Genomic DNA, 13,906 nt, shown 5'->3' on the forward strand with positions numbered 1-13,906 from the left:
GAGAATTTCAACCCAGATAAGCAGTTCTCTCCGTGAGCATGTTGTGGTCTGGGATTACTATCTCTCCAATGCCAGGAATCAGATAAGACCAGGGGGAAATACTGTGCATTACGACAAAAGCTTTCCAGCTACACATGCTTTGAAGTCTGTCAAGCACATATAGAAAGAGACTTCATAAAGGGGACGAGTTATTTCGACAATCCCCCTTCGCACAAACATCGCTCCCTCCCTCCTTCCCTATCTCTCCGTCTCTCGCTCATGTTAGATCCTGCCTGCTTCGTCGCTGCTCGAAACCCCACCTCCTGTTTCCCTCTCTCGCTCTTTCGCTCCCAATGTCTCTCTCTCTTCCTCTCTTTTTCTCTTTCTCCCCTCCCCATCTCAGGCAGTGTGGAATCCTGGCTGTGTTTAATTGGCGAGTGGCAGGCGGGCTTGGGAGACAGAGCAGGAGTGTGGGAGATCTAAGGAAGCAATTGGGACTCACATGGAGAGGCAAATGCTCTCACTGGCTTTACGAGCTGGGACTTTGACTTTCTGAGAAAGAGAGAGAGAAAGGAACAGGGAAAGGAAGGAAGAAACTCAACAGAGGCGGGGAACCACTGAGTTAGAGTTTGGGAGGGGGTACATTTTTTTTTTTTTTACACAGTCAACAGAGAAGGGTTAAGGATATGGAAGGAAAGGAAGGGAGAGATAGAAGGAGGAAATGACAGAATGAGCAACAAAGTGCAAACAGAATGAAGGATAGGTACAGGAAAGGCTGCAATGGAGTGAGAGAATAAGGTGGGGGGAGGTTGGGGGAGAAAGAGGCCCACCGCTGCAGAGAGGGCAAGAGCACTGACTGCATACGGGAAATGACAGAAGTTGAGGAGAGAGAGGTTGAGCGGGAAAGAGAAAGAGAGAAAAGGGGGAAAACTAGGGGAAGTTAGAAAAAAACGAAGGAAGGGGGAGGTGAGTCTTGAAAGGGAGAGAAAGAGGAAAGTAGCAGAGGAGAAGTTGAAAGTAGCGACATGTGAGAATAAGGAAGAGAAGGGGAAAAGTGGAGAAAGACAGTAGAGGAGGGAAAGAAAAAGACCTACGCAGATGAGAAAAACAGCTTTAGTGAATGGCCTGGGTGGGGAAACAGAGGGGAGGTAACTGGTTGTTTTGTAAGTCGTCAGCCTGGGCGGCTTTTAATCTCCTACTGCTATGCACTCAGAGAAGGCGGCAAAAGGAGAACGTGCACTCCATCCAGCCCAGGACTACTGTCACCGCTGCCTACAACACGGACCAGCGTTAACACATCACAGACAGGAGCTCAGTGATTTCCAGTACCCATCTCTGGAGCCCAGTTTAAGGTCGCACGTGTGGAGGGAGGACTTGTCTCTGCCTTTTCCTCTTGATCTGGAAACACTTGAGGACAGGACGGGGAACCATGACTTTCATGACCTGCAGAGACGGCAGGTCTTCTTGGGGCCGAGTCCGTACCCTGTATCTGAGAGGTGTAGCCCTCCATGCTATTTGTGGAGGGGGGTTCAGATACCCAGATGGGACCCCTGGCTTCCCCCATCTACGTGTGTATTTGAGAGATCAGCGCTGGCACAGCCTGGGCAGGAGGTCACTGATAGGCGAGTGCCAGACAGGCTTGGCAGACATAGTGACTGTGGGAGGGAATGGTACTATCGTGAACTGCCACGCCCCCTCAATGGTGGCCCCAAGCTGGCAAAGGTCAGGAGCCAGCGGTACTACAGGGAAGCTCAGAATGTGTCAGAGAAGCAGCACTTTGATCGCGTAAGCGAGGACTGTCGCCAGAATGCGCATCTACCGGAGCTAGAGTGGGACACTAGACATAAATCTGGATATAATGGACACTGTGAAAAGAGACATGTTACTTTTGAGGGTCATGACGATGGACACGATATGGACAATAATGGACCAGACAGTCCCATCAAGAACCACTGTAATGGAGCTAAGGCGTTTTTTTCAACAGAGGTTCCCCAGAGCAAATTTACAGTCTTCAAGACATCAGGCTCTAGGCTGCCAGTGAGTCAAATCCATGGCGGAGACACCAAACTGGTTCAAGCAGACAGGTCAGAGGTGACGGGAAACCAGAGTAACCACAGGAAGAGCCAGGGAACAGTGCGCGAGCAGATCAAACAAGTGGTGACGGAGTTAGAGGATGTGCTCAGTGGTCTCAAACAGGTTCAAATGGAAATGAAAGAGGTAAGAGGTTAATTTAGTAGACCTTTAGTTTTTTTATAGAACAGTACATGCATGTTGTCAGTAACGTAGAAAATAATTTGCACCATGTTTAGTTCCGTTAACTCAAGAGGTTTCTTATGGGTATTGTTTTCACCTAGATTATCAACCAGATTTTTCTTTCTATACTTTTTGATGCATAAAAAAAGTGGCACAGGGGTTAAAGTTTTTGGCTAGTGATCTGAAGATTGAACGATCAAATGCAGCGACCACCAAAGAGACATTATTTGGCATCCCAAGCAAGGCCTTATTCAGATCTTGGCTCACACTGCATCTAGTCTAAATTATAACTTAAATAAATGTAAACGTACGACACAATCTATATTGTTAGTATTAATCTAGTCATTGTTTCACGTCTTTGTGAAAAGGGGCCCTGTTAGGTAGAAATCTGACCATCATTACAGCTTCAATTAGCATTTCCAGCTTTTTTAAGTCAGTTTTCTGTACGGCATCTTGGTAATGCATCCAGTGTGACAACTACAGAGAGAAAAGCTACCACTAAACTCTAAAGAACATGAGCTCAACCCAAACAAGCAGGAAATAAAATACACAGATGCAGATGAGATCAAAGCCTGTGCTTGCTGCCTGGTATGGGGGCACAAGTGCTGGAAATCGTTAGGTAGTCGTAATGCACTATTCGAGATCTGGGACAGGGAATTAAAGGAAATACGAGTGTATACGTATACGTCTTATTTGACTTTCGAAGATTGGACAATTACTCTTTTAAGAGGGTCTCAGGCTGGACATTAGAAAAGGAAGCAATGCAAAAATCAATAGCTAAAGATATCTATGGTCTTTCTAGATTTGCATTAGTAATAATGGACTGCATGGGATGAAATAGTAAATAAATTATTTAGGATTGGGTGATACATTTAAATAGACGCCCTTTCGTTGCTCTCTAAACGTCAGTTAAGTGGCTGGGTGAATCAGATTAAAAAGAGTTGCTGAGACATGGTGGGTTGAAATGGTACGGTACATGATGTCTTTAATGAGGCCTTGTTAAGAAAATATAGGGTATGGCTATTTAGAATCCTTTCATATAAATGGCCTTGATGTACGAGCGCATTAGCCATAAAATTCATAGTTTAACAAGCAGTGTTCTTCTATATAGCTTGTATGGATTTGAACAAAAAGTCATTTCACAAATATGTTTGTTTACACTGTATAATCCTTAAGGCATATTTGTATATAATATGTCGTAATGACTGCACTTGTCTCTGTAGGTGGTCCAACAGATTGATGTTCTGACTTCCAACATCGACTTGGGAGAGGAGGAGCAAAGACCATTAAATGGCCTGCCACTGGAACCCGCGCCCCAGGCCAACCGTATTGGAGTCGTGGCGCTTGTCCATAACACAAACAGATCACCACAAAGAGACTGCGCACGTGCTGCTGTGATTTCCGCTCCCCTTTCCGCTACAAAGATTCACTCGAACCCTTCCTCCCGCATTCATGGTCTGATGACTGCTGAGTCTGTAGACAGCAGCCGGATGAATCATACGTCTGCTCTGGAGATTCAAAAGACAAGGAGCACTGCCAATGGAGACTGTGTGCGAGCCAGACCTCCCAAAGCCAAAGTCAAAGATCTCCAGCATCTTAGGAACAGAACAGATCATACACAGAATCCTGACCCTCCATACCCCCTAGCACCGATTACCTTGCCTAAAACTCAGAGACCTCCACCGTACCCACACAACGGACTGGTCAAAGTACCTTCGAAGGATTCAAATGTCCCAAAGACGCCTCCTTACCCTGGAAAACAGAAGCAGCTAACCTCCACCATGGTGTAAAGGTGGGGTGACAAAGGAAGTTCCACTGGTTTAGAGCTCTGATTGCACTCATGAGGACAACAACCACCCACACACACAGACACACAAAGAACGTAAATAGGATGTTTCCCCCCCCCCCCCCTCAGCATCCACATGGTTAGGTAACACAGGGTGAGTGGACAATGGGTGCTCTCAAAAGTCAACTCTCATTATGAATATGTATTTGCATTTGTGTAAGCGAGTTGCCATAGTACTTGACTGCTTCAGGGACAAATGTGCATGCGCGTTGTGACGTGTGGCATTTACTCATAAAGCACTACACTGGTTTTTAAAGGTACTTAGTTTATATGGAAAGAGGAACAAAAAACGTCAACATCACCAAGACTCCTTCTCTTTTAGTCATTCATTCTGGGAAGCAGAGGAGGTATCTGAAGCTGAATCATATGCACAGAAACCGAAACTCTGCACTTTGAGAAAAAAAAACGCAAAACACACATTTGCCTCCTAACATGGTTCTAATGTGAGTCATGAACGATTCCTTCCATCTGTTTGCCCCTGGACTTTCTCAGGTTTCTCTCAGTGTTGTTGTTTTCCTGTTTGCTCGAGGCAGGGGCTGCGAGTGCTCCGTATATCAGAGCTAATCAACTCAGGCGTGTGTAAAAGAGCTTGGGTCTGCGAGAGCCCTGGAGCATGCAGCGTTTCCATATAATTCATCAATCCTGCATGCAATCAAGCGTGTTTGAGAACCATTCTAAAAGCAATGGATTATTTACAGTATTTATGAGTATAGAACACGAGTTCGAAAAGCGATCCTAATGTTCTGGCCTGGTTTAAGTGTGGTTGATGAGAGTCACATGACTGAGTGGTCTGTATGATGAACATGTGGAAATGGATCGTGTTTAAATTGGAGGATCAGGTAATGACCTACCGGTGCAATCGCTTGGAAAGTATTTGGCGTGCTTTAGCTTAGCAGTGGAAGGAAATGGTTGTTCCAAAAGCTCAACATTTATCTTGTTTTACTCTGGTTTTAATCTTTAAACTTTTGAAATGAACCTGTGTGTACAGGAAGGGCCTGATGATTTTTCTCCTGCCATGTTTTCAAAACCATGGTTGAGGTTTGGCAAATGTCGCTCGCCATCCTCTGGTGGATGAAATGTGCTACCACGGGCTGTTTTTTTAAACTCTCCAGCTATGTTCGAGGCAGTCTGGTTTTGATTAGACGCCACCTGGCTCGGCGATGGGCTGAACGAGGCGGCTTTGTATAGTATTTGCATTGCAAAACCGTACTTGCCCACAGCTGGGAAGACACATGACTTGCCTCGACAGCCAAAGCAGGAAGCCAACATGGAGCAAGCATGAGCTAAACAAAACAGAGAGGTTCACATGAGTTATACAAATACTTTGTCTACATTTCCCAGCAGATGGTTTAATAAGGCTTTTTAAAAATTTTTTTTTTAAGAGTGGACATTGAGTGTCTGGTGACCCTCGACCAGATAAAGAAGCTGGTTTGGAGTGTTTAAGCCTCACCAGTGTCTGGCTTCGCAGCAGTGAACGTTTCATTATTTCCTGGTGGTATTCATTAAAATGCAATCTAACTTCCCACAGTCTGACAGGAGACCAGTGTGTTAGTGTGTGTGTGTCTCTCTGTGTGTGTGTGTGTGTGTATTACTATATAGCCCACACAGACTATAAAGTCTACATGGTTACGAGTGTCTGGGCATATGGTGCTCCGGTAGCGTGACCTGATTATGGTCTACTGAGTTAACGTTCAAAAGCTTCTGATTTGTTAAAACTCTGTGTGATGCAAAGTTTAGAGCAAATATTGCACTTGTGTCAATCCCGAGACTCAAGAAAACCTTCTGCAATCCCGATATAATTAGCTTTATCATTGGCCTCTGAGTGACCCATTAAAAAGATTAGGATGTGTAATTTCCATATCAATCAAAACGAGCATAAGTAATTAAAGTCCAGTCCAGGAAAACACTTTTTCATTTTTTTTATTTTTTATGAAAGCTTAAAAGGCAATAAAGCGAAATGGCTTTTTATTTCAGGGTGGCATGTGAGTAACAAATGCTGTCTTTCAGAAAGCCTTGGCCTGATAGTAATGCGCTTATTTTCGCTGCAGATTCACCGAGATGTGCAGACGCTTAGAATGATTCAACAGATGACAGAATGCGTTTGGTTATTTTCAGGTCTAGCGTCACCAAAATAAAAGGCCTGACTGAAGTGCACTGGGTGCAACAGGCGTGCAAGATTATCCAATCTAGTCTGAATGCACATCTGTACCAGCTGAAATCTATCTACAAACATGAGAAGCATAGAGACTGTGCATTGTGTGACAAGCTTCGTCTGTCTGTTTCTCTCCCTCTATATATCTATATAAATGAAGCTGTAAAAGGACCCTGAATCAACCTTACATTAGCACCATTAGTCAGACCGGAACGCCCTGTACCACACTTTTCTGTTCAGTTTCTATTCTGAGAGAGCCACTGACTTAGTCTTTTCAATCAATTATTGTAGGTTCTGCAGGTGTCCAGGTAGCTTTCAGAGTTACATCTGTCTGGCATGGAAGGGTTGCCATGGTTACAGTGTTAGTGTAAGGACCAATTTTTATACCTGCGAGACAGACCGACAGCTCAAGAACATCACAGTCCTACATAACCTACATATAGAATATGAGCACTGATAAACAGAGTAGGACAGAATACTGTCTGTAATCAAAAGGCACAAAGTTTTTGGTTGTTATTAAAAAAATAAAATAAAACGAAAGGACAACCTTAGCACGACTATCTGTTTTTACACTTATCTTTGATTGATGACGTTTTATAAGGAGCTTAACCTGTTCCAAGTGTATGATCTGGCACCTCTAGTGCTGCATTTAAACCGCGGCAAAAGCAACGCTGAAAAGCTCTTGCCTAATCAACTTGCTGTCCTCTAGCACCGAGCACATTAATCACACTCCTAAATCACAGTGTAAAACAAGAGCAGGCTTGGTGTAGTGCCATCGTGCATTTTTGTAGCGCCGCAGAATTTTTGGCCGTAATGTGAGCTATTGCTCAAATCCAGAAAGTAAAAACGTAGAAATGGATGAGGCAGTAAAAGAAGCACTTAAGTTTGTTGATAGGCCTCTACGGCTGAACGTGCACTTAGGACCACATTCAGAAAAAAACGTTGCGGTCCAATTGAGATCTTAATAGTAGTCACATCCTATGCGTTATCGTTTCGGTAGCGAAAGAAGTCAAAATGAAATCAGATTTGCATCGGCTGCTTTGAATATATTCATTTGCATGCCACAAACTTTGCGTTTACTGTACATCTCGCTCCAATCTCGGGTTTGTCCTGCTTAGATTTTATGTAATAGGTTATAGGTTTCAGATCATTCTTGCAAAACAGCTGTACAAAGAAACTGGGTTTAGTACTGTACTACTTTTTTTGCCCTAATTATTGAGCACCTTCAGGTCACTTGTACCTTCAGGTTCCCGGTTCAATTCCCGCCTCGGGTTTGTGTGCGTAGAGTTTGCATGTTCTCCCTGTACTTCGTGGGTTCACTCCGGGTACTCCGGTTTCCTCCCACAGTCCGAAGACATGCCGATTAGGCTAATTGGTGTTCTCAAAAATGAACCAAAGTATGTGAATATTCGTGTATGGATTGACATGCGTCCTGCCTTGTGCCGAAACTCTCCTGGGATAGACTCCAGGACATCCGCGACCCTGTATAAGGGATAAAGCAGTACAGACGATGAAGTGCGTGAGTGTGTGAGTGAGTGAGTGAGTGAGTGCGTATTGAATAATGCATAGACATCCTTGCTGTTTTTTGTGCTATTGCAACTTCTTCTAAATGTCTTTCTTGGTTTTATTGCAGGAATGCCAAAAAGAAGAGATTGATCCAAAGGCAGTGCAAGGACATGTCACTAGAACCGAGAGTATTTCCCATGGAAAGCACTAGAAATGGCCTGTCCTTCTCTCTGTTTCTCTCTCTCTCTCTGTGTGTCTCTCTCTATCTCCCACACCTGACTGCACTTCACCCCCCCAAACATGCTGCCCTTTTTGCCCTACCTGTGAACCAGCCTCAGACTTTTTGCCCTTTTAAAGAGGTAGCACTACAGAGGAATAAGCTGCTCCTAAACTGGATTAAAAAAAAAAGAAAAAAGGCTAGAATCCCAAATATTATGCAAACATTTTCCCAAAGCTCGCCTGGGATTCGCAGCTTGTGGGCGGACTGTTCAGAAGACCAAAGAAAAGCGAAAGTGATTTATTACTTTTTATTAATGGTTTAATGTTTAAGAGAAAAAAAACCCCTACAGTGTAGAACTTGAAGATTATATTCAACCTGTGTCTCTGCATCAGTCTGTACACATTATATTGCAAATACTTCATGAGTTATTAAAAGCCAGTGTAAGGCATTTAGTTTTGTATTTATATATGCTGTCCAGAAGAGGGCGCTACAGGCCATAAAAGTGTCCCTGAACTTTTATGAGGAAAACAGGAAATAAAAAAGGAGATTTTTTTCTCCTTTCAAAAACATTCTGAAAAAGTGATGTCATCATTTCAAATCCACCTACAAGCACAATTCATACAGTGTGTTAAATTGTACCAACCTTAAATATTTTGCTGTTTTGTGCCACTTATTTAACACGAAGTAAGGCTTCTACAGAATATTTGCACAGTGTCTCCGGTCTTGACAGTGTCTGTGTCTATGTTTATTTAAGTCTTGGATGAGAATCATTACTTTTCCTTAAGGGGATTTTCTTTCCTATCATGCTTTTTTTTTTTTTTTTTTTTTTACGGTAATAGCAATTCTCATACCACCAAGTACAGTATGCCATAATTAATGTGATACATAGGCTAGGCTCCAGGCCCATGCGTCCCTATATACAGGATGAAGCGGTATAGACGATGAGTGAGTAAGTGAGATACATCCTAAGTTGTGCCTTTAATTGGCGCATGTTAGCAGCCATGCTGTCAGGAGCAGACAACCAGGAGGGTTGTTATTTCATGCCAGGGCTTAGGGAGTCCCTGGAGAAGTACTGACATGTGGACAAGGACAAGTTGAACAAATTATGTTGGTTTTGTCCCTGCAGTTTGGACAACATATTTTAACTATAGATGATACTGTTGATCAATTTAGAAGCATTTGTTTTTTACATGCGTATCCACATTTCATCTACTTCCTCCACTGTGGGATGAATAAAGGTATATCTTATCTTATTGTATCTTAATCACACTGGCCAGAAAGTATTAACTTTTTTATTCATTTAAAAAAATATATATATTTATTTAGTTTTTTAAATAGAAAAAGAGTGTGACAGGAGTTCTGCCTGTTAGAACACAGGTTTATTAATGAGCTAATTGTAATATAAGATTTATAAATAAAGGAGTCTAAATGGTGAACACTCCTAAATCGATTATAAAACAAAGCATATAATCTTTGATATTGTAAATCTTTCCAAAGTGCAAGAAGACCTGTATCTGACATTGTTAGAAAGAGTCTCCCGTGTCAGTGATTTGTAACAGTTATGATGAATGAGTCTTTAGGACCGATGCACTTTCTGGTTCCTCTCCAACACACATTGCTGCCTTTTTCTCTTGGTAAACGTATAGACATATTGAAAGGTTGGTTATACAACAACCAGGTAGTATCAAAAAGTTTTGAGACTAGTTTTGTAAGCAGCCACCAGATGGCAGCACAAGGCTGCATGCACAGTCACAAGGAGCACCGACCTTCATAAGTCAGTGTGCCAAGTCTGGAGCCACGCAACTGGTGCTATTCTGAACATGTGCGTTACCTCATCATTAGGCAACAAAGAGCAAACGTAATTTTTTTTCAGAAACTGTGCAAATCTGCCACAGAGATGTTTGACATGATTCGACAAGTTGATGGTGTAATAAATCGTTTGAGGTTTTTTGAGTGGCACGCAAGCTTCAAGAACAGAAAAACATCACTGGAAGACAACAAGGGATCAGGAAGACCTTCATGTTGTGCATGATGATCGTCGGAGGAAAATCCACAACATTGCTGTCATTGTCGGTGTGTCATACGGAACAGTGCAGGCAGTCCTCACGTGTGATTTGAGCATTCACTGTGTTGCCTGCCAAGTTTGTCCCCAGGCTGCTGACCCAGGAGCCCAAGGAACATCGCATTGAAGTCTGCCAAGAGTTCCATCAGGGTGCCGTGTAGGACTCGATAGTTGTGTTTCCTTCTTTCATCAGGACAGGCTTATGTTTGTACTAATTTGAACCCTTACTTAATATGTGGCCACTGAAATACAGTGCTGTAAAATGTTTTTTTCGGGCAGCATGTGGTGCCACAGAAGCTTGCTGTGAAATTCCATAGCAACGCCAACATGCTAGAACAACAAACCAAGTCCATTATGTTCATAACTTGTGTTTACTCTCTAACCAACGTTGAATCCACGCACTGCTGCTTTCCTATAAATCTCATCTATCATCACTGCATGAACTGGAAAGACAAAGCTCAAAATATTCAAAAGGGAAAAGGGTCCCTCCACCCTGGCTCCATGAAGGCTGATGGTGTATGAATTTTTGCGTTCCTACACTCCATTGGCAAATATATGTGGGTCATCAAATACAAACGAAAGGTGTATTTTTGTTTCATTTGGCTTTGCATGTTCAACCAGTTAGCAAGTAGGAGGTTCAAAAAATTGTAGGAGGTTCTTATTATACTTCCAAACAAAATTCGAGAAAAATTATTATTTTTAAAAAGGTTTATAGTATACAGGCATAGAATTAACAAAAACGCTACCAGTCTACATCAGTGGGTGTATTCCAACTAAATTTAAAACATGATTTTCTGTAAAGATACTAGATTCTTTTAAAATACAAGAGACGTTCAAGTCAAACTGGGACTTTTTGGGCGATTTTCGTGCATGAAGGTGAAAAAAAACTAATTTTATGATTTCAAGCACAGTATGATAATGAAAGTCCTATATAACCATAGTATATCATTTAAATGGTGCATACATTTTGAAAACCCATTTTTTAAGCAAGTGGAAAAGCTGATCCTTGAAAATGAACAGATTTCTCGTCATCAGCTTGCGAAAGAGATATGCCTGTATGAACTGTACATGCAATCATTCACAATCACCACTCGAACATTACAGTCCTGACCTCGCTCTAAGCTGTTTCCACAAGGAGATCCTGGGAGGCTAGTGTTTCATTATGGCTCCGGCATACTGAGGAAACTTTTTACCTTGATGGTATCCAAGCACTAGTGAAACACTGGGATAAGTGCATTAGTGTATCAGAGGATTATATAGAAAAATGAAGTGAGTTTTCACGCTCATAACTGTGTTCTGTTTTTCTTCCAAACCCTAAGGCCGGGTTTGACTCGAACACCATTACGTAATATTACATATCTGTTCCACAAAAACAAAAACAGCTTTAAAAAAAAGCCTTTAAGATATTTAACATTTTAAAACTAAAAGAAGGTCTTGTTTCCTGTTTAAGGAATAAAAAAAATGAGGAGTGTTCCCCACAAATAAACACAGTCATAAAGTCAACGGTTTTTCGGACCCCTTGCATTTATTTCTTTAGCTCAAAACTAAGCAGGAAATGATTTAGTACTGCAAACATGGCTGCGAATAAGCAGTGGAGCTGTAGAAAATGGAAAGCGATGGCTAACACAAAACATCAGTGTACTCAGTGGCCTTGGTCATACCTCAAGCATTAGGTAAGGGCGAGATTTATACATGCGTTGACCCTGTATCTATCCTCCCCTCATTATATCCCTTCCTTTTAGTAGTAGACCTGTTTGACGGACACATGGCTGTGTTTATGAATTCTCTGTCTACGTTCCCTCTCTCCTTTTCACAATGGTATGTCTGTTCCTGTGGAATGTCAGACTGCTGTTTGCACCAAAAACAACACCCTAATGTTCATGTTGAACTAATGTTCATTCAAACAACCGGCCTTCTGATTTTGCCCGCCAGTGGCCCAAGAATAATAACGTAATCAAGCGCTCCAGTCTCGCCTGGCTAAGAATAGGTGAGCGGCTCCCGGAGATGCTCTGAGCAGATGCTTTGTTCACAGTGCTGGAGGGAGGAGAGTGGAGGAAAAGTACAGCGGGAATGAGCGTGAGGAAGGTGAGGGAATGAAGCTGACGTATTCATCAGAGTCGCTGAATGACAAGAGTGTGTTAAGAGTTGCACCAAGTGTCTATGCACAAACAGGAGCCTTCAAAGCCATCGTCTCTCTTTCTTTCTGTTTTAGTATAATCATATTATTTAAGCCTGGCACATTGATTACCATCACCGAATGCATCATACAGTTTATTGTTGTTTGCACTTATTTCATAATTTTTTTTTTTCCAGGTTAATGGTGTAATATTACCTACAATGCTGTTTGACTACCCCCTGTTAGCACCACCAGCTCTTGCATCTATTTACTCTATACCTAAAGAGAGTGATGCAATAAAGTTTTATTTCTTTATTCTGAAATAAATAATAATGTAATAATAATTATATTGTATAGCTAAATTGTATTCTGAAACTTTGAATCCAACAATAAGTATAAGTAACATCATAAAAGAGCTCTTGCCATTTTATTATGATTAGGAAATATTGTAACTGCACTGTCTGAACTGACAGTGCCCAAAAGACATTTTACCATGGTATAGGTGCCATGATAAGTCATGGAATATACTACCATAGTACCAAAATGCACATACTTTGGTGCCACTGTACATGTACTATAGTATGGTTATACATGTTTATGTACCATAATAGTCATCATCATCTCATCATCTACAGTACTGTATATCACTTTATCATGTATACAGGGTCGCGGGGGCTGGAGCCCATCCCTGGAGGCCTAGGCACAAGGCGTCCTTGGATGGGGTGCCAATCCACCTCTGGGCATACACACATAGACTCTCCTGCTCAGGGTAATTTGAAAATGCTTATTAACCTAATCTGCATGTCTTTGGACTCACCAAGTACAGTGCTAACCACTAAGCCACTATGCTGGCTGTCATAATGGTAATATTTTGGATATTAAGTAACTTATGCAGTGCCATTTCACCTGTTATGGTAACCTCCAAAGGTATATAATATAATATATTTTAGGGAATCACATGTTACGTATTGGGTACCATACCCATAGTACATTCTAACATAATATATATTAGATACCTGATGAACTCACTCACTCATTCACTCATCTTCTATACCATTTTATCCTGTATTCAGGGTCGCGGGGACCTGAAGCCTATTCCAGGAGGCTTAGGGCATAAGGCAGGGTACACCCTGGACAGGGTGCCAATCCATCGCAGGGCACAGACACACATACACACTTATTCACACACTACAGACAATTTGGGAGCCCCAATTAGCCTAACCTGCATATCTTTGGACTGTGGGAGGAAACTGGAGTACCCAGAGGAAACCCACCAAGCACGGAGAGAACATGCAAACTCCATGCACATAGAGACAGGAATCGAGCCTGGCCGGGAATCGAACCCGAATCCTGGAGGTGCAAGGCAACAGCGCTAACCACTATACCACCGTGCCGCCACCTGATGAACTATCACTATCACATGAGGCAGGGTACACCCTGGGCAGGGTGCCAACCCCTGATGAACTATGGTACCCAATAATTAATGTGGCACCAAGTCAAAATCAAGTTAATTGACAAGTAAATTTTAAGGCAACTGGTTGTGGAAAGATACTGTTTTTGTGTTGTGTAGTTTTTGGTCCTGATTGACCGAACTGCCATGGTAGCTACCCTGGTCATCATCAGTCTACAAGTATGTACGGTTTACCAGAAAGCGTGTGTGAATGTTAAAAATGGGAACAAATACAATGGTCACCATTGGCCTCCACGGTCCCTATAGAGATTCCTAGATGAATGAATGGATGGATAGCTTACCATAAAAAACTATAGTACAC

At 42.3% G+C, this 13,906-nt stretch overlaps 1 protein-coding gene across 2 annotated transcripts; it reads left to right on the plus strand.

Annotated features, from left to right (window-relative positions):
• Positions 1–385: 385 nt before the first annotated feature.
• si:ch211-178n15.1 (uncharacterized) lies at positions 386–8,523 on the plus strand. Of its 2 annotated transcripts, none has more exons than XM_053486905.1 (3): positions 386–2,196; positions 3,456–4,024; positions 7,864–8,523. In XM_053486905.1, the coding sequence occupies exons 1-2, from the start codon at positions 1,183–1,185 to the stop codon at positions 4,020–4,022; spliced, it is 1,581 nt and encodes a 526-aa protein (XP_053342880.1). In that variant the 5' UTR covers positions 386–1,182; the 3' UTR covers positions 4,023–4,024; positions 7,864–8,523. The 2 variants fall into 2 exon arrangements, 1 of the variants encoding a protein (XP_053342880.1); XR_008356358.1 differs by having other exon boundaries at positions 387–2,196; positions 3,456–4,172.
• The last annotated feature ends 5,383 nt before the right edge of the window (positions 8,524–13,906 follow it).

The sequence above is a fragment of the Clarias gariepinus genome, chromosome 25, assembly GCF_024256425.1.
Source record: "Clarias gariepinus isolate MV-2021 ecotype Netherlands chromosome 25, CGAR_prim_01v2, whole genome shotgun sequence".
Classification (NCBI taxonomy): domain Eukaryota; kingdom Metazoa; phylum Chordata; class Actinopteri; order Siluriformes; family Clariidae; genus Clarias; species Clarias gariepinus.

Bases quoted from the DNA above. Each gene is read 5' to 3' on its own strand.
- si:ch211-178n15.1 (XM_053486905.1), top strand. From the start codon at position 1,183: ATGCACTCAGAGAAGGCGGCAAAAGGAGAACGTGCACTCCATCCAGCC. The intron at 2,197-3,455 runs GTAAGAGGTTAA...TTGTCTCTGTAG, and splicing joins TTCAAATGGAAATGAAAGAG to GTGGTCCAACAGATTGATGT.